Source organism: Serinus canaria, chromosome 3 (assembly GCF_022539315.1).
Source record: "Serinus canaria isolate serCan28SL12 chromosome 3, serCan2020, whole genome shotgun sequence".
In the NCBI taxonomy this organism is placed as follows: Eukaryota; Metazoa; Chordata; class Aves; order Passeriformes; family Fringillidae; genus Serinus; species Serinus canaria.
Genome location: NC_066316.1, coordinates 1,110,433 through 1,131,531, shown reverse-complemented (window position 1 = coordinate 1,131,531; position 21,099 = coordinate 1,110,433). Strand labels below are relative to the sequence as shown.

The 21,099-nt window shown below is 46.2% G+C and overlaps 1 protein-coding gene across 1 annotated transcript in view; it reads left to right on the top strand.

The window, feature by feature from the left end:
- Positions 1 to 21,099, top strand: part of PLCB1 (phospholipase C beta 1) — a 323,846-nt gene that overhangs the window by 174,665 nt on the left and 128,082 nt on the right. The window contains exons 4-5 of the mRNA XM_030236244.2: positions 13,931 to 14,071; positions 19,713 to 19,792. Of these exons, the coding sequence (XP_030092104.1) occupies positions 13,931 to 14,071; positions 19,713 to 19,792 (221 nt within the window). The remainder of the gene's footprint in view (positions 1 to 13,930; positions 14,072 to 19,712; positions 19,793 to 21,099) is intronic.

Genomic DNA, 21,099 nt, shown 5'->3' with positions numbered 1-21,099 from the left:
CCTAAGCTATTTAAGTGTCAAAATGGTATGAGATGGTGCTGAGATGTTCAGCAGACCCCAGAGAACTGAAACTGGCACCTTCAGAGTGCCCCAGGGGTGCTGAGAGGTTCAGCAGACCCAGGCACTTTGCTCTCACTTAGTGTGCTGGTGGTCCCAGGAGAGGGAAGGGATGAGAATCTTGACTCCATGTTTCAGAAGGCTGATTTATTGTTTTATGATCTATATTATATTAAAAGGAAATGATATATTAAAACTTACTAAAGGAACAGAAGAAAGGATTTCATCAGAAGGCTTGAAAGGAAAGAATTGGAAAGAATGGAATGATAAGAAAAGCTCGTGCTGACAGGGATTGGCCATTAATTAGAAACAACCAGGCACAGATGCACCTGCTGCATTCCACAGCAGCAGATAATCACTGCTCTTCTTTTCCTCTGAGGCTTCTCAGGAGAAAAGTCCTGGCAAAGGGATTTTCCAGAAAATATCATGGTGACACTCCAGGACACAAAACAGCACCAGCACACACACTGCTGTTCTCCAGGTGAAAAAAGGCAACTTTATTCTCTGACTCCAACATTTATAGATTTCCAAAAGTGACAGTGGGTTGGAGGGTGACAGTGCCACCTCTCCAATGCCACTGGACAAACCAACAGCCCATCAAATTTCTCTTCTTCTATAAAAGAATGTAAAACAATGAGTTATTTACAAGAAAGTGTGTGAGAAAGTTGGTTACAAGAATGTAAACATCAGGAGGCTTAGGAAATCTTAAAAACTCAGGGTGACACGTTGTTCTGCATCACCTCTGGGTCATGGGAGACTTTGTACATGGACATCTAGAGGGAAAAACTCTACAGCAACGCTGCTGCTGGGAGAGGCTGCTCTGGAGGGGGCTGGAATAGAGAAATAAATAAATAGAGAGGTGTGGGTGGCCTGACAGCACCCCTCCAGCTGCCTGGGGAAAGTGCAGCACTCCCCAGCTCCTGGCAGGATGAGGCAGCCTCTGCAGTGGCCAGTGGGAAGCAGTGCCAGGCTGGCAGAATTGTTATCCAGGTGTCTCTTGCAGTTTGAAGCTCAGCAGGTGTAAATGCCTGAAGGGCACCGTGCCCTCTTCTGTGAGCCAGGCTGGGCATGGCTCTGGTGGCTTTTCAAAGCAGCAACCCAGGGACACAAGCAGGCAAGGAAGGGAAGGGAAGGGAAGGTCTTACCTCTGCTGATGTGAATGCAGTGAGGTTTTGTGCTTCATCACTGCAGAGCTCATTCAGATGTCTAAGGGTGAAGCATGCATTTATTCCTCATGAAAATCCATCAAAGGGGAAAAAAGGCTTCTGCTGTGTTAACACTCTGTGAGGCAAGAGGGGTTGAGCAGAATGTAAGAAAAATGAAACTCAGATTTTAGAGAAGCAGAAGAGAGAAAAAAATCAGTTTACAGAGGGGGGGAAATGAAGGCACTGAAATTCAGGATTTTTCACCTCTCTTATCACGAGAGATGTCCAGGTTTTGTTTGTCTCCTTGTTAAAGGATGAGGGGGAAAAAGAACTCAGAACAGCAAGGTATTAATGCATCTTTATTTAAAACCCAGTGTCAAATTGTTGTTTTGGGGAAGTGACATTTAGAATATTCTCATATTTGCAGAATATCCCTTTCCAAATTGCCTCCATTATAACTGTTTGTTTTCCCAAGGATGTATTGGAAGGGATCCAACTGGAGGAAGTGTACCCTCAGTGCCATAAACTTCTGTGCACAAAATATTTTTAATTCCCTTTTCAAAAAGCACTGGACTTTGTAACCTTTCAGAAATATGTTGGTCAAACCCTGGAGTTCAGGGTTTTGCTCAGTCAAGTGCTCCACTGGGGATCCTTGGGAAGTTCAGCAAAGGGGGGAGCACAAAGTGTGGCCTGGAGTTTGTGCAGGAATTTTCCAGCCTCCTCTACTCTTTTCTGGACTCCTTTCTCCTGCCAAGCCTATTCACTTGACATCCTCCAGCTAAAATTTTATTTTTATCATTGAAAATGAACTGCTTGGGTAGTTCATACACATCAAAGTGGGGTTTATTTTCCTTTAAGGCTGTTTTAGCCTTCAAGTTGGAAAGCTTCTTATCTAGATGAAACAGCCTTAAATGGCTGGATTTAGTTCATTAAATTCTTGGATAACTGGGAGTCTGTCTGGCACTTAGCAAGTGAAATTAGGAAGAGAAGTGCTGATCCACCCTCTGAATGTAAGAAATGGAATTCTTTGCAGCTGCCATGATTTGTACCAGGAGCTTTAAAAACAATCAATCGTGGTTAAACTTCCTCTGCCAATTTTTTCCCCTTTCTGAGCTCCTGTAAGTGCAGGTGAACCTCTCTGAACTGAGGAGGGCTGTTGGGTTTGTGCATTAGAGCAGCATTCCCATTATCTCTTGGTTTCTGTGCTTCACCTGGTGTAGGTACCTAGGCAGGGGTCACCTGAGGTTCTGGGGTGGAAAATGTTCTTTGTGTCCTTGTGCTCTCCCAAGGTTTAATGATTTCTGCTGTGGAAGAGAAATTTCTGCTGGCTTTCCCTGTGAGCCATGAGGAAAACTGGTGGGATTGGAGGAGTTTGAAGGACCAAGTTTGGTGCAGTTCTCTTGGTGCTCTGGATCTGCACTTAGGAGTGAATTTTGGTTCTAGAACTGGTGTGAATGATTCAGATGCCCAAAACTGCTCACTCTGAAGTTTGCAGCTGGATTTTTTGGGACCGTTTCCATCGCTTTCTGCTCGTACTGATTTTTCCTCTTCCATGGCTTGGTGTTCTCACATTGTTTGGCTGCTCACAAATATGTGCTCTGTGACACTCAGGAGTTTCAGCACTGTTCTCCAAGTGATGTGTTGTGTTCTTCAGGCTTGATTTTAAATTGATCCAGCCACCCTTTGTATATTCCCTTCCCCAATTAGTTCTCAAAATCGTGGAGTACAAAACCAATGCCTTTAATAATGTCCATGGCATCCCCTGAAGGTTCCTCTCTGCAGCTGCTTGCCAGAGAATCAGTTCTTGGATGTCCTTTTCCAGGCAGTGACTGAAGATGGTTCCTGTATTCCACAGGTGCTGATTAACCTGTCATTAAACCACCCAAACCCAGGGTCTGCATTTATTCTCTGTTGTCTCTCCCTCCTCAGCCAGCAAAGCATATTTGTGGTTCTTACTCCTTGTAGGTTTTACTAGTTTGTTTTTTCTTCAGTAGTCATGTTGTCTTCTAAACCAGGAACCTATTTCTAGTTGGTTTTTTTTCCTGTTAGATACTTATTTTAGAAGTTAAAATGTACTTAGAGAAAATCCTCCTCTCTGGAGTAAATAGAAACTGACCAAGCTGTAAAAAGCAGTCTTAATTTGATTTTTATTATACATTACTTCTTCTCTATTAACTTTGCCATCTGAGGCAGTGGCATCTGCCATATGATTTTGCCATGTGCTTTTTAGCTGATTTTCTGGATTTTCAGAGTCAAGTCCCTTGGCTTTGTGGTCCCCTGGCTCCAATTCCCAGCGAGCTGGGTTGTCCCCAGGAACCAGGGCAGCTCCATCAAGCTCTGCAGGGAATGAGTTGGTCTGTGGGGCTCATTTGGCATCAGTTTGTGGGTGTCAGGTGTCTAGGTGTATTTCTGCTTCTGCACGAGGGGGCAGGGAAGGCTTTGTGACACAGGACAGTGCAGGACAACTCCTCCTCAGCCAGCAATAATCAATCAGATGTGCCATGAAGAGCCTGCTCTGAGCTCACAGGCTGAGTGGCAGGAGCTGAGTGTTTGCTGCAGCCCAAGAAAGAAACAATTTCCACTTCTGTTGCATCATCATTGAGATGGTTTATTTTTCTTTCCTATGCTGCAAATGAGTTTCCTAGAATTAAATACTTAAAGGTAATGGGAGCAGTGAGTGTTTACAATAATTAAAATCAGGTAAATTGAACCCTTTAGCATTAAGCATCCCACGTGACTGTGTAATTGAAAATAAAGACACCAAAATGTGTCTCTGACAGGTAAGAGTGAGCAAAATACTGCTGGCATGGCACACAGGCTCTTCTCTTGGTTTTTTTGTTTTTCTCCTCTGCTGCTGAGTGTGTCTGAATGTTGCAATAAGGAGCAGCTCATCAGTCAGATGTTTTCAATTCTGGGTTTCTGTTCTCTCTGTGTGGGGTGGGCTCTTGGTGCAGGGTGCACTCATTTCCACCAGCTAAAAACCAAAAGGATGCATTCCAATGCAAGTGCCTGTCCTGCAGCCCTGGTGGAGCCCTCCAGAGCAGCCTGGTGGGACTCCCACAGTGCCTCTCATCCAGCTCAGGCTTTGGCAAATTCAGATAAATGAAGAGCTGATTGTGCCTCAACCTCTGAAGTAACACTGTTAAATTAACTCCACACAGCAATTCCGAATGGGAAGAACAATGCATGTGAGATTCCTAGAGAAGTGAGAGTGAAGCTGCTGTTCCAGCTATTCCTGCCCTTAGGTGCTGTGCAAGTTGCTGTAGAAATAATTTCATTTAAAGACTTTTGAAAGGCTTTGCAGTAGTCTCATACAGAGCAAAGAAAACGAGTTCATAAAAGTGACATGAAAATGAGATGAGTTTCTTTTCCCCACTGTCTGTTCATCTCTTCCTTTAAAATTAAATTGAAGAAAAACTCGTGGAATTTTGAGGAAGGAAAAGCAGGGAAGGGAAGTGTGTGTGTTTAAAGGTCATCTTAAAAATAATGAGCCATCTGCAGCTGATAAAATTGGTAAAAAATGTTGGAGTTAAAGAACACCTAAAAAACGCTTGAGTTAGGAAGGTTGTGATGGTGCAGCTGCTCAGTATTTCACCTTTTTCGAGTTGGCATCATTATAAATTAAGATTTACACTGTGATAAGTAAAGCTTTTTTGTGTTAATCACAACCACATCCAAAAGCACTGAAAACCACCACATTTGGTCTGATTTTACTTAGATGGTTTATGCTGTCTCTTGTTTTTTGTTAGAACACACAGTCTTGCAAACAATCTAAAACTCAAATACCACGAGCCTAGGAAAAAAAAAAACATCTTGAGAAATATGAGTGTTGGGATGGAAAATGAAAATAAAATCCAGGCTGAATATTTGCTTCATGTTCTGCCATGAGAGCATGAGAGACCCAGGGAAGCTGGATTGGGGTCACTGGAACTGTGAGAAAGGTCAGGAAAAGAGGAATGAGGTGGCCCTGGTTTTCTCCCTGGGCTTTTCCTCAGCACGTGCAAACAAATTCCCTTTGTATTTCAGATAAAATCCTGGTTCCACTGGGTTTGCCATAGATATCCTGTGGGCATCTCTCTGCCTCTCCCCCAGACATCAATCTGATTTTGGACTCTCAGCAGCATCTTCACCAAAACTGGCTCTGAACCACCCTCAGTGAATTTGTAGTGTCGTCCCCAGTAAACTTCTGCAGCACAGCTGGTACAGAAATGATGGGGTGAAAGGAGACCTGTCAGCCTGTCTGTCCAGCACAAGGCTGCTCCCTCAGCCTGGTGTGGCCTGGCAGCTTCCAAAGGATGATTCTGCCCTCCTGGTGGGGTGCCTGGCATGGGACTGGCAGGTTGTCTGGAGGGATGTCCCTAAGTGTTGTAAAAATACTGATTTATCACATTGGGTGTTTTTAAATGACCTGTGTCTTGCGACATAGGTGTTGCAAGAATTCATCCTGCATTTTCAGAGCTCACAGCTGGAATTCTCTTTGGAAATGTCCATTGCCACAGTCCTCTCTTTTCCAAAGTTCCTTTGTACAGGCAGAGAGTGGCTTCCCTCTCACTCCTCTGCCAAAGAAAAGGATGGATTAAGCTGGCAGGTGTGCTCTCTCTTCCTCAGAAACTGCACATCACAGAAAAAGAAGTATCTTCACTCTTGTCCTAGCCTGCTCCTGGGAAAACTTGCTGTATTGATGCTCTTACTTGGAGCATGGAATTGGACCAAGCTGTTTGAGGAAAAGCAGGCATTGTTGTGGACCAGGTGTTTCACAGAGAAGGTTCATCAGCACTGAGTGTCTGAGGTGTGATTGATGGCACCCTGCCCTCCCTGGTAAGATCTGTGGGAAGAACAGCCCTGGGGTTTTAGTTGCATCTGAGGTATTTGGGATTGCTGCAGGAGCCAGTGGATGCCTTGGATCTCCCTCCCTAGGGGCTGACTGAAGCATTTCTGACTCCTTTTACCTCATGCTGTGTCATATGTCAGAAATATTCCGCTGTATTAGCTGAGCAGATGGTCAAATTGAGACCACTTTAGATGAGTGAGATTGTTTTTTAAAGAAACTTCCTCTTGTTTTGTGCACGCTGTCTTGGTTTGCACAGAAATGATGTCTGGATGTGTTTAAACAAGATCCTGGCTCTGTTTCTGTGCATGGGCAGCCGTGGTGATATCACACCAAATTTGGAATCCATTCTGAAACCTTAGAACGGAGGAGAAATTTATTTGCGAATATTTTGGTTATATCTTGATCTGATACTCTTTTGTGAAATGTGTGAAGACATTGTTTGTGTTGGAACCATACTGCAGTGTTTGTTGGGCTAATGAGATTTCTGGTTTAATGACAATGATTTTGGTAAGGATAGCTTCATACATGGAAATCCATGTAGCTCTCAAACTTCCTGTGTCTTGTGTGGCATGAAAGAGAGTGTGGAGAGCACTCTTTTGGGATATCTTTGAGATCTTAATTGCAGTCTGTTCATTTCTCATGGCTGTCATTGAGACAGACAGACAAAATCCTGTCCCTGGGTTCTGCAGATGTGCTTCCCACCTATGGCCATTGTCCTTAATCAGTGAGAGGCACTGCTGGAAGAGAAACTCGAGAGTTTTGGCCTTGCTCTCAGCAAAGGGGAGAGAAGAGGATTTCTCTGGAGGATGAGTCTGTCCGAGCGCTCGATGGGGAGCTCTCAGTGATGTGTGGCACAAAGGGAATTTGAGCCAGCTGTGAGGTCTGGGTGGGGATTGTTAGCAGTGAATTTCAGCCAGCTGAAAAGGACACTTTGCTTCTGAGGGTCAGGCTGGTGCCCACACAAAGATGAGAAGCAGCTCTCAGGTATCATCCTGGCAGAGCAGAGCTGTGTGCCTCGGGTGCCACAGGGGGTACAAAGGAACTCTGAGAGCCTCAGGAAGAAATTCCTGCCTTTAGTTGGTGTTCTGTGCTGGGCAGCTGGCACTGAGGAGTTGGGCTGGGTCACTGCAGCAGAGCTGGGGCTTGGCAACTCAGCTGAGCCCTCAGCTGGCCACAGGGGTACGTGCTGGGATTTTAGGGGTCACCCATTATCTCCTGTGTTCCTGCCCCTAAGCCAGCACCTTTCCTGGGGCTTTAAGGGTTAAGAGCTTTTGAAATTTGGGTCAGATATATGAGATATCCTTGCTGTCTATATATATGCATGGATATACATTTTTTGTTGATAAACACTCTGTGATAAGGAGTTCTTGAAGACAAGACATTGTTCTATTTGTAGAAAATCTGTGGGAGTTCTGCCTTCAATGGAGTCACAATGTAAAGCCCTAATTTAGGAAGGTTCTTTGTTTAATTTAAGCCTCAAGCTCCAGTGTTGCCTGGAAAAGTCTTTGCATGTGTGGCTAGCTTCTCTCCTCCCCTATATTCCCTCTTCTGGGATACATACTGAGCTAGAAAAATAGAAATGCACTTTGGAGTGCTTGGAAATCTCACTTTGATGAGCAGAAAACGAAGATGAAAATTGTTGGTTTTGTTTTTGTTTCAAGTCTCTCCTGAAGTTGTCAGGATCCAAATGCAACGATTTGGGATTGTGATAGTTACAGGCAGTAATGTAGACCATGACAGTGGCAGTGCAGGGAATTCTGAAGTACCCTATGGCAGTGTGAGATAGTTTTGAGAGCTTTTTGCATTGTAAATTAATGTCTTCACCAAAAACTCCCAATATTTAGTTGCAAACCTATTCCAGCAACCCAAGGAGTTCTGATTCTCTGGATAATCACCTAGCTTGGCCATCACATTATCTGTAACCATCACACCCAGGAAAACCTTCAGCACTGGGCAGATTCCTTTCCTTTTTAAAGGGATCAGGAGCTGCTCTCTGAGATGGTGCTGCTGGTGCCCTGGGGAGGCTGGCCCAGAGCAGAGATTGGATGGAGTTAAAGATAAAGCAGGGATTGATTCCAAGGATCTCCTCCATGGCTCCACCTTGGGCAGCACCAGAGCCCAGCCAGGGCTGCACCCAAGATGACCCAAAATGGCCCCAAAATGCCCCAGCGCTCCCGGGGTCTCTCCCTGGGATCAGCTCTGCTCCATTCCCACCTTGCAGTTCATTGTCCCAGCCCAGCTTTAGCCCAGGCACTCCCACCCTGCTTGTTTTTCTCTCTCCAGCCCACGGGGTTTGTGCTCCTGGGCTGAGATTTGGCTCATTTGTCCTTGGTGCCCAGCTGGGAATTGTTTTGTCTCCCTGCTCTGTGCACAGAGCTCACCATCCCATAATATGGAGCCCAGACCCACCCACTAAAGCAGCACAGAATGTGAACCACAGAAAAGCCAACCTGAGGCAGCCCTGCAGCTTTGGGAAGCATCAGTGAGCAGAGGGGGCTGGCCTGCTGCTCCCTGGTGTGCTGAACTCAGTGTTGGGTGCCACAGAACCTTTTCTAACCCTGCATGAGGACCCAGAGCCTTCCCACAGGCAGATGGTGGGCTGCAGGTTTCCAGAAGAAAAAAAGCAGTGTAAAGAGCTGGTGATACTAATAAAAGATGTGATGGCATTTGCTGTGCTGTGCAGAGCACACACTAATTGGGATTTCAGGGTTAGGACCTGCATTTTAATAACACCAGTCACAGTGGCAAGCAGGGATTGGGATGTGGCTGAGGTGCCTCTCTAAGTTTCTGTTCTTCTTATGATTTCCAGTGAAAAGGAAATACAGCAGGAGCAAGTTTGGGAAGTCTGATTGAAATCTATTTTTATCCATCTGTCTACAGGACCCTGGTTTCTAACAAAAAGCCATTATTTTGCATTCCTTCATGAAAATGGAAGGACTTCCATAAGCTTTTTTTTTTTTTTTTAATGTTTCTTTCCCCCTCCCCCTATTCTCTCTTAATTTCCCATTGATTTAAGGTATATTTTCTTTGATAAGTTTCCCAAGACAGCAGAACCAAATAGGGAAGATTTTTTCCAATGAGCAGATAATCCTCTGACCAACCTTAGCCCCAGTTTGACATGACTAATTTGATTTTTGATAGATTCTAAAGCTCTTTGTGCTGCCAACACCATCCTTATCACCTCCTCCACATTTGCCTGCTCACAAATTCCATCTCCCTCTGGGAATTTAGGCAGCACTGTCCCATCCAAACACTGATTTTCCTGACCTATTTCTGGGGCAGTCTTCAGGCACCTCCAGTCCTTGAGCTGAAGCTCCTTCCAGACTCCAGCAGAAGGGAAAAGCCAAGCTGATCCCTTTTGACTGCAAGAAGCAAAAGGAAACATCAAAAACTTAAAATATTGAGCTACCAAGGGAACTTGGATGAGTTATGTGGGTATTGCCAATGGCTGCTGTTTATTGGCCATCCCATGGGTGTGTTCCCAAACTTCAGCAGCTCAGGTGTTCCAGAAGTTACTGCCATCAATATTAAATAGGTATCATTCTTCTGAATGCCCAAAAAAAGAGCTCAGGATGTTGCTAATAAAGAACTTATCCCAAAACCCATCTGTGCCCTCCTGAGCCAGTGTGTGAAACACAACCCCAACCAGCAGCAGGCTTCCCAGTGTCAGTCCCTCAAATGGAATCACCAAATCAATCCCATTTCCATAAAAGAAGCTAAATTTGGTCTTGCTGCTTGCTTTGGGTTTTTTTTTCCCCATGTGCTTTCCTGCCATCTCCACGGGAAAACCTGCTGGCATTTTCCACAGGGCTTTGATTCATAGGGCACTGAGAGTCTTCAAGATGTTGGGAGAGGATGTTGTGCTCATCTCCTCAGCAGTGCTTGCAGCAAAGGGAGCTGAGGAATGAGGAATGAATGTGGGAGCTGGCAGGGGGGTTTGGTGTGTGAGAACTTCAGATCCAAGCACCAATCATACCTAGATCATCAGCTGAGGGCAAGGCTGGCACTGACAAGGGCATCTGTCACCCCTGAAGGGCAAATACATCCATGGCAGGGGTCAGCATGGCTGGGAGCCACGTGAGCATCAACATTATTCTCTTGCACTGAACTGAAACATAGAAAACTTCTAAAAATACTAAAAAGCAGCTGTTAAAATATGTCTTTGGGGTCTGTGGGTTGCACTGAGACAGCCCAGGAATTGTGGTGTGTTCCCCTCATGGACAGCTGGGATGGTGCTGGACAGTGCACTGCTGTCATGGACTGTGTGCTTCCAGCTGTGCTAGACAAGCCTTAAACAGAGCAGAAAAATGCACATTTTAGCCATTAAACACAGCAGCCCAAAGACAATGGTCTGTCTAACTGCTTCTTGTAAAACCTGGCCAAAAAAAACCCCCTTGGATTTGGAAAACCAAACCCACACTCACATTGCTTGATTTGCCACTAATTTGCACTTCTGAAAACGGAGCCAGTGCCAGATGACTTCGCTTGTGATGAATTTCCTTGGGAAAAGCATCTCGTTGCAAATATGTTTGTTTCTTTATTCCATGGCTGATGCCTGTCTTGGTCCAAGTGGAGTGTGATTCACCCCTGAGACATCCCCTGGCCAGGTGGAAATACAGGAGGAGGTTCTGCCCTCTTCTCTTGGTGCTCCCACTGCAGTCCCTCATGCAGAGCAGAGCTGTGAGCAGCAGGCTCAGCCAGGGAGAGGCAGGGAGCAGTGGCAGTGATGGGAAGGAGGAGAGCAGATAGACAATCCCCTTCTGTCTGAGCCCAGGAAGAATGATGCTGTTCCCAGACAGGCCCTTGAGCAGAGGCATTTATCTGTCTGATTTGGGCTTGGAACGGCAGAGGGTAAAAAGGAGATGGATTCTCATCTCCCAGAGACATAAAACAAAGCTTTGAAACATCCAGCCTGTAAATAAAAGAGAAAGGAACCCATCAAGTAATACCCCACGACTGACTTGGCAACTGCAGGGCATTTCTCCAGCTCTTCTCCAGATCTAAAGGATACCATTTCTTTGTCTTTCTCCTTTGAATCCTCTGAAAGCTCTGAAACACAACTACTATTTCTGTATCCCCCTCCTGTTTTCCTCTCCTGTGAAAGGCTGTGATTAACTTGTTTACCCACGAAACCATCTTTGTCTGGGAGCACAATGATTTTCACAATTTACAGAGCCCTTAAATAGGATCATTCTGTCTCTTCTCCTGTAACACTTGGCATCATACCCAGTATTTAAAGAGGCTCAGCACTTGTGATAGACAGCCCTGTACTTTCTTTGCAGTTTCTACCTCATGCTCCAAAACTGTTTTCCTAAATCTGGTGAAGTGTTTGATGAACACACACCCAGCTCCACTGCCTCCCAGAAGGTATGATACCCATCAGGAGATGCCCTTTAGATTGATGTCTTGTGGGTACAGGAATTCCTGCAAGATCCATGACAAATGGCCCTTTTTTATCATCTTAACCTTGTTTTATTACATTTAATTGGTATCAGTTGGTGGAAATTTAGATTATTATTCAAAAAGTTATTAAATATTAAGAATACCACAAACTGAACATATGCAGGCGGTGTGAGGAGAGGGTTCACAGGAGAGTGAAATTCAAAGTGCAGAGCATTTATTGTGTCAGTTTTGAAATAAGTTGATCTCTGCCATCCCACAGGGATTCCCTTGCTAGCCAATTTTTAGTTTCTGTAGGAGACTGAGCAGTTTTGCCTTCTAGGAAAGCTGAGCTTTCACATGATCCAGGCCCTTTCCAAAGGGCTGGATCCAATCATGCAGGGCAGCTTTTCATCTGTCTCCATAAACTTCACCGTGAGGCCAAGGACCCATTTTCTTCATTTCAAACACACTGAGTGCATTTCTTGGAAATGGAGCAGCCTGATAGAAATGAGCAGAGTCACCAAATAACCTGAGGTTTTTACTCACATTTAGGTGGCCAGTGCAGCTGAGGTTCAGGCTATTAATAGCTGGTAAAAATCCTTGAATGCAGCTTTCCTTCACAGGAGTGTCAGGTGGTGACTCCTCTGGCAGGCTGGAACAAGGTGCCCACGGAAGGGGTTGAGTCACCATCCCTGGAGGGGTTAAACAGACGTGTGGAGGTGGCATCTGGGGACGTGGGGTGGTGGTGCCTTTGGCAGTGCAGGGGCTGCAGCTGGACTCCATGCTCTTAAAGGTCTTTTCCAACCTAAATGAGTCCATGGTTCTGTATTGGATACAAACTGGGGGGTGGGAAGGCTAAAAGCTAAATCTAAATGGAATATAGCTAATAATTGCAATAATACATGACCTGTTGAACAAGAAGAAGGAAGAGGAGGGCAATGCCAAAATTCTGTTTTTAATTTGGGAGAGTTTAAGAAAGTTAATTCCAGAAGTCTTCTTAATTCCTTAGGAAAAACTGAAGTTCTCATTTTCAGCTTTATCTAAAATCCATTGAAATCACTGCTGGGGACAGTAGCCTTTGGACAGATTGTGTTGTTTTGACAAGCAAGACAGTTTGTGTTTGCTGAACTTCTGCAGGACTGAGAACAGGACTGTGCAGCCATCAGCTGGACAGCTCTGAGCCTGTCCAGCACCAACACAGAGCTCCAAGCTCTGGAGGATTTACAGCTCTGATTTCCTTTCCATTCGGGGCTAAGAACTTCAAGTGTTTTATTGAGCCATTAGCTGTGGAGTCTGGCTGTTTGTCTCTGTCCCCACACACACTCAGGCACCTTTTCTTCGGCCCACCTTTGCCAGTTGCCGGGGTCTCTCTCTCTCTAGCTGGTCAGAGTGACCCCGAAAAAGTTCAAAAGTTTCTTTTCCCAGCCCGGTGCTTGAAGAAGGAGTCAGGGCTCTTCATTTTTCGGTCTCAAGGTTATTTATTACATCTTATCTATAAAATTCTTTCTCCCTGTCCAGCCGAGATCGTTCAGAGACAGTCAGAGGCACTCCCCCTCCCCCAGGGCAGTGTTATCTTTATATACTACAAACTACCTGTACAATATTTACAGTTATTCTCCAATACCTATCATCTATGCTAGACAGTGAGTTTCTACTCTAGACCAATCTAAAAGTGCCAACATCACCAGACAGGATGGAGGCAGAGAAGAAGAAGAAAGGCTGGACACGCCCAAATCCCTCCATCTTGTCACCAGAAACCCCTATACCAAAAATCCTAAAACCTACATTTCCACTCTGTGAATACTTTATCCCTATACCATCTAAACTGCCGTGGCCTCTATCTCCTCATGCAAAGGTGCCAAGCTGTTCCATGGCCCGCACTCCAACCCGCTGGTGTTCTGGGCTGTGTACCAGGGTCTCTGAGCCCCCTGGCAAGGGTCCCAGGAGACTCCGGACTCCCAGAGGGATGTCCTGAGTTCCGACAATTAGCCAGACCACAACCAACAGGCCAGCACCTTTCAAATGTTCAGAATGGCCCAGATTTTCCAGGTGGGAGTGTTTGCAGTTCCTGCACCTGTTTCAGTGCATTTGCAGCAGTGTTTAATGTTACCTCGTTCAGAGGGGTCCCAGGATGAGGGACGAGACGACAAAGTTGACTCCATGTATCAGAAGGCTTGATTTATTATTATATGATAGATAAGATATAAAAACTATCCTAAAAGAATAAAGAGAAGGATTTCACTACATGCTAAGCTAAGAATAGAAAAAGAATGTGTAAACTGAGGTCTTCTCAGACCGAGACCAGCAGAACAGGTGATCTGTGATAGGCTCTCAATTGCAAACAGTCTGACGGGGCCAATCACAGATTTCTCCCCGTTGCATTCCACAGCAGCAGATAAGAATTGCTTGCAGTTTGTTCCTGAGGCTTCTCAGCTCTCAAGAGAGGAAAAAATCCTAAGTAAAGGATTTCTCATAAACCATGTGGGTGACAGTTTAACCCTTTGGTTGCCTGCAGGACCCGAAGCTGCGCGAGCTGCTGGAGGCGGGGAACGCGGGAGGCCGGCTGGAGAACCGCATGATCACCGTGGTCTACGGGCCAGACCTGGTCAACATCTCCTACCTGAACCTGGTGGCATTCCAGGATGACATAGCAAAGGTAACAACCTGGCAGGGGAAGGTCTGTCACAGCAGAGGCAGGCTGTGGAGGGAGTGTTTCGAGAGAGGCATAGCTGAGCTGAAAGTGGGAGTTGCCGTGAGATGAAGCACAGTTCAGCTCTGGAGCTGGGCCACTCAGTTCCCAGGAAGAAATGTGCCATCTTTTTTTGGTTTGTGGGGTTTTTTTTTTTCCCAAGGAGTTTATTCAGCAAGATTGATGCCCCTGGTAAGTGTGCTGGTGTTCAGAACGTTGCTTGTAAATCCCAAATAATCACAGGAAAAACAGTGTTACATACAAATTTTAGCTCAGGAAGGAGATGTTACACTCTGGCTCCCCAAACACACATCAATATTTCAGTAGCAGCGTCACATTTTGCCTGCTGAGAGGCCTTGATAAGGCTTGTAGTCAATATAATTTTCTTAGAAAAGTATTTTTTTCCGTGCAGGTCCATCAGTTTCCTCTGTCCAACCCACAACATAAAACTACACTTAGCACATTTGGGTTTGGATTTTTTCCTTCTTCTTCCAATTTCTCTACAATTCAAGCCAGTTTAATGAAGTGGGAACTTTTGCTTTATCTATTTCCAACAGACATCCCAAAGCTGCTCCTCTCTCCACTTCCACTGGTGTGGGCACGCTCTGCTCCCAGCCTCCAGCCATCCACACACAGAACACTTTCAGAGGGCATTTTTACATCCTGGCCTTCACCAGATGGTGTGAGAAGAGCTTCTCTGCAGCCTGCTGGGATTTAACAACAGCAAGGGATTATTTTATCACCTCACAGCAACAGGGATTGTTAGGCCAGGTGCAGAAAGGTCACAGGATGAAAGCCTTCAGGGAGGAGGGGACACTTCTGCTTGCCAAATTCCCATTTCTGCTCATCTTCTTTAGCCAACTGGCAAAACCAGGATTTCCAGTTTTCCCTTGACACAGAAGAATAGAGACAGAAGGAGTTTGTGGTGGTCCACGAGGAGCTGAGAGGGAGGTGCAGTTCTTGGGCTTGAAAATGCAGAGCTCCACAGGGTGAGAAATCTTAACACTGCAGAAATGAAAGCAATTGCAATAACTCTTCAGGAGAAGAAAAGGAGCTATGCTTACCAAGGAAAATGAAAAGGTATGCTAAAGCTTTACCAGCAGAAATTGCTGTCCCTTATCAAGGGGCAGGGAAAATCACCCCAGTCAGAAGCTTATGTCCTTCTTTTGCACTTTCCTGTCTAGCCAGCAGTCAGTGAGCCATAATCTATTGGCTAAAACAGCACAGAAATGGGTATTTTAGGGCTGTTTTCTGTTTGATAATGGAACCTTAAAGTGGATAAAATCATATTTTGTGAAAGCTTGGCTGCTCTAAATCTTGAGTAACTCCTACCATCCGAGTAACTAAGAATCTGAGTCTTCCTTTTTATTTGTAAATGCAATGGAGGAAATAAATTAATATTTGATCAGTTGGGCACTGTGGCCTGAGGATGCAATTTTTAAGGCAGTGCAGATGAGCTGTGTGTGCTTTGAGGCCATGTTAAATATCCTGATTGTTCGAATCAAAACAGTTTTGATCCCATCTAAAAATTCCTCCCTCTTTAACCTGTTTACCAACTTGATATGAAGCAGAGCACAGAATTTGGTCTCTATTGTCTCTGAGCCCCATGCAGTGAGTCAGAGAAAGTGTAATAAATAAGCACATCAGGCACCTCTCAGGGAGCTCTGGGGAGGAATGTCAGAACAAGGCGTTTTCAGCGCCACGCTTGCAAATTTTGACCCTTCTGATGTTCCAGGGAAAGCAAGTGCCAACAGAAATCCCTCCCACCTTGCCTTTCCAGTGCATGAATAGTTTTTTGTTAACCCTTCATTGGTGACACCTTGTTTTTCAAGTTGTGTGGCAAGTGTTGACCAGCCCAGTTCAAGTCCTTCCATCAGAGGATTTTCTCCCTTTGCAGAGGGCTGCCTTTTCTGCTGCTACCTCTGCTATCACATCCACTGGCCAAGTCATGGGAAAAGGAGGAAAATGCAAGTCTTGGCTTATTCAGCTTGCCTCAGGTGCAGTAAATAGAAATGGCAGTGTGCTGGTTTTTTTGTTCCTTCGGGGAAAAGTGACTGATGTTTAAAGCGCATCAGTGATGAGAGACAAAGAATGATCTTGATCAAAGAATGCAGCTTGAAATTCATTAGGTTTAAAGGGCAGGCAGGAAGGGGTGTCCTGGTGGGGGGAGAAGCAGCACTGAGAGAGCCCTCACTTGTTCTCATCTGAGAGGGCCTGTCTGGGGTAGGAGTTCTTTGTGAGCATCCACAGATTGCTGCAGAAGCAGCAGAGTTTATTCTCAAACCCTGCTCTGAGCAAAGGCTCCCTGATAGAGAAAATCTAGATATTTCTCTCTATCTAGTGGAGATAGATTTTCTCTGTCTCCACTCGCAACATGAAGAAGTCCAGCCCATCAGCCTCTGGCTGCTCCCAAAGCAGTTCCCTCTCTTCCCAAATCCAGCAGGTTCAGAAGGGAGCATCTCATTGTTCCCACCTCTTTGCTCAGGCTCCCTTTGGTGCCTCTCATGGCAGCTCTGTTCTTTCTGCACTGCCAATCCTGGCCCTGTCCAGAGCCCCAGGAAATCTCTTTCTCCTCGGTTTGATGAGCTTTGGGTAAAATGCATCACTCAGAGCTGATGAATTCCTCCAGAAGTAAAATGATGTCATCAGGGATGATTCACAAGTCACGCTTTACTATCCTTTCCAGCATACATCTTTATTTTTCTAGCTTCCCCTGTGTATGTAAGAGCTTGAACAGTAGAATAAAATAAATTCCATCCATTTGAAGTGGTTTTTTAAAAAATGAAATTCTGAAAGTGTAGAATTCCAGCAGCTTGCTTTGTTAACCTCCCACCAGAAAGAAATGTGCGAGGAGCATTGCCTTCACACGTAGTCAGGCCTGATTTGAAGGGAGAGCTTTCAAGGCTCTGTGCTGCCTTTTCTTGTGAAAAAGGTCCCATCTCTTGTGCTGCACTGAATGCCTGATGGTGCCCTGGTGCATGCAGAGGAGGAGAGGCTGCTGCACTGAGCAGCACATTTCCAAAGGAGCTGCTGCTCATCTGCTGCTGCCAAAGCACTGAGCGGCTGCATTGCTGGTCAGCCAGGTTCACAGGGCTGGCAGAAGGTGAACTGGCAGGGCAGGACACAGCCAGGAGGAAGCTCTCTCATCACGATGGATGTGGCTTGCTTGGAGTGGAAGATCAGCAGGCCAGATCCTTCCACTCCCACAAGGACTCAGTGCTGGGTGCTGGCACTGCTGCAGCCCTTTTTTTGTTTCAAAAAGCCCAGGTTTCTGTTTTCCTGTTGAATCACATCTGTGCAGAGGCTGCAGCACCCGTGGCACTCTGGAGGCTGCTGTCACCTCCCCACAGCTGGCTGTTTGCTCTCCACACAGAGCAGCCCTCCATCCCTGGGAGTGCTCCCCCCGAGCTCTGCCTGCTGGAATTGGGCTGTGGGCTTGGGCTGTGGGCTCTGCTCTCTGCCCTGCAGCAAACCCAAGGACATGGAGCCCTTTGGCTGCTGAAGCAGCAAGGCACACCTTGGCCCAAGCATCTCTCTGTTGTTTAGCTCTGTCCTCAGTGCTGCTGTTCCCCCTCCTGCCAGGGGCTGAGGTCAGTGGCTGCAGAGCTGGTGTGATCCTGGCAGATCTCAGATCTTTCTGGCTGTGCCTCTGGGGTGGCTGCACCCTAAAGGGAGAGACAATGAGCAAGTGGTGCCCTGGTTAGGAAGGGCTCAGCCTGCAGGTGGCCCTCAGAGTGCTTGGCAAGAGCGATGGGGTTGCTCTGGAGAGCCAGGGAAAGGCAGCAGAGGAACAGAATGGAAGGAATGGCAAGAGTGCTCACAGAAATAACGTGTGTGACAGGCTCATAATGAGTGAGCTCCCCTCACATTCCTGTCAACAAGAGCTCGGACAAAGGGAAGGAAGAGCTGGGGCTGTGGGATGCTCTTGAAGTGCCCTACTTCTGTTTCACACAAAATATTTCACCTTCAAGCCCAGCAGCAGCAGCAGCAGGATGAAAACAGTGCATCAAGGTGTGTTAAAAGGCAGCGTATTTTCCATTTCCAGCCAGTGTTTGGTGTTGCTGTTAGTCTCTGTGGCTGTTAGTGTCCCAGGGAGAAGCCTGAGCAGCTATTATTAGTGCCTAAACAAAGCAGTGTTTACAAGATGAGCCTATTTTGAGCCTGGAAAAATGAGTTGCCAAGAAGAAAAACAGATGCTGCACTTAATATGCTCCCTGTTCCAGGACTCACAGCAAAGCAGTTGTGTTGCTAACAAGCCTGACTCCTCCTCCTCTGCTTTCTCACACCCCTGATTTTTTCAAACTAGACCTAAGAAGGAAAAACAATGAAAGAAGAAGAATGGCACAAGAAAGAGCTGGGGGACAGCAAAGGCCACCAAAGCCCTGGGCATGCAGGCAGCCTTGTCCTTGGCAGCACGGGTGGGAGACCAGTTTCAGGAACAAGGTCTGAGAACGTCAGGGAGAAACCTTAGCATATAAACAAGATGGAAAACACCCCCAGCTTCTCCAATCAATCACCTGGCCATGTGGGAAAATGAGGATTTTTGGGTAAAACAGGCTCTAAGCTCCAAAGTGACACAGGAAGATTTGCTTCAGTGGAAGTCAATGACACTTCCCATCCCTATCCATTTTTGTCAGAATGGAATCCTCCTTTATATATATATATATATATATTTTTTTTTCTTTTCTGAAGAAAAAGAAAGACCAAGGAGAAGGGAATATTTCCCAAAGAGTGTGGCAGTGGGAATTTTGGATTTGGACTGTTATGAAAGGAAACATAACTTTAGTTTGGAACAAAACTCCGAAAGCTTTGTCAACTAAAACAGAAAAAAAATCACATTGTTTGCAAAGGCACTGCTTGTTTCCTTCCCTTTCTTTCACTGGGGTGAAACAAAGCCAATCCAAAACCACAGTTGTGATGGAAAAGGTTTGCAATTAAAGCAAATAAGCACCAAGTTAGAAAGGAAAAACACACTGAAGCTGTCAATGAAAAGCTGTGGGAGAGACCTGCAAGGGAGGAGAGCAGCACAAACTCTGGGAGTCTAAAATTCAGTTTACAATCATGGCTCAGCCCTGCTGGGAACCTGGGAAAGGTCAGGGAGGCAAGGGAAGGCCTGGAGCAGTGAGGAGCAGCCTGCTCTAGGAGAAGGTGTCCATCTGGGTCCTCTTGGACTGCCCTTCCAACCCAAACCATTCCATGACTCTGTAGCATCTCCTCCCTACACCAGGAAAATGGGAGAATATTTAGTGAGGGATAGGACCACAGTGTGAGGATGTGCAATCAGGGAGAAAGAGTCCTTTGGAGCTGCATCTGCCTTGCACATCAGAGTAATTGAAATGTACTCCTGTGTATTTCTGCTGCTCGGGGAGTTTTTAAGCTTGCTTCTTATCTTGGGTAGAGCCAGGACTTCAATTTGTAACAGTCTTCATTTTTTTTTGTAGCATGAGGAAAAGAGGTCTCCCAGATGAGGAGGGAAGATGTAATCGGAAAAATCAAGTTCAGGCTTTAATTAGGCCCTTTTCTCCAAAGCATAATTGCCAAAAACATGTTGCATTGTGTCAGTGAGCATCTAAACTGAGCCTCATTAATTCGCTTTTTCTCTTCACAGGAATGGTCAGATGAAGTGTTCAGTTTGGCCACAAACTTGTTGGCCCAGAACATGTCAAGGGACGCGTTTCTGGAGAAGGCGTAAGTGGCCCTGTCACCCTGAGGGAGCTGCTCCTGCTCCTCTGCATCATTCCCTCCAGCTTCTTACTCACCTTGCCATCTATTGTTTCTGCTCTGCTGCCTTGTCACTGCTGTAAACACAGCTCTGGTTCCTGGGGTTCTAAAAGCCTGTCATCTAAGCAAAATCCCTTTGCAGGGTTCTCCTGGCAGACTGTTCAATCACTGCACAAAAAGTCACAATTGAATCTTCTCTGCCCCTTGTCCAGCTGTAGGCTGAAGGTCTGCATTTAAAAAGAAAGAATATTCTGGACTGACTTGCCTCTGGTTTGTTTTCCTTTTTGTCTTTTTTTTTTTTTGATAGCAAAACAAAAAAGAGAAATGCCAGAAGTTCCTTTTCCTCAGTCAGATCTCTGGTTTCCGTGGGATCCAGAGAGAATTCATCCCTGTGCATTGCTTGGCAGAGTGGGCAGAGGCTGAGTTGCTTTCCATGAAGCAGGAAAGCTGTTTGTGAGAAGGTCTGGGGTGAAATACACACCTGAAAGGGAAGAGGGCTAAACCTGATGGTAGCAATTCTCAGTTTTGTGGAAATCAGAGCTTTGAGAACAGCGTGGCAAAGCCTGCCAGGAAGTGCTGGTTGAACTGGGATACCCACTGGCCTTTGGGCTTCTAAAGGAGGGGCTGCACCTCCCCAGCCTGTGAGTTAGCTGCTTGAAGTCAGCTTAGTGTCCCCCCCAAACACCTTTCCCTGCTCACAGCCAGGGGCTCAGTCCTGCTAAATACTAACCTGACCTTCCTAAAACCTCCTTCTCTCCAAATTAACTTTCCCTGCACTTCCTGAGGCTACTTCCACTGGCTGCAGGCACAGTCAGAATGTCCCAGAGTGCTGAACTTGAATCCCCCAGAGCCCCAGGTGCCTGCTGTGGGAAGGAGGGGTGTGCATCCCTGGGTTTCCTCCCCGTGCTGTTTGCTGGGGTGCAGCTGCAGTGCACAGGAGTTCTGGAGGCAGCTCTGAAGGGTGGCTCTTGCTGGAACTGCAGCATTGTGGCTGATGTGGTGCTTGGGGCAGCAGGGATGTTCTAGGCAGACAAAATCCCACGTGGATGGGAGCATTTAACATTCCCTGTCGGCCCTGCCTGCTGGCAGTGGGGACTGTGCCCACCTGAGCTGGTGACTTCCTTCAGCTCCACGGGCTGGAGATGGGTTTGGAGGGGGGTTTGGTTCTACAGTTCTGCCATCCCCAGGTGCCCAGGGGGCTCTGCTGACAGCTCTGCACTGGGGAGGGTGGGGCTGTACCTAATGGGCCCTTTCCTCCCCAAATCAGGGGAGAA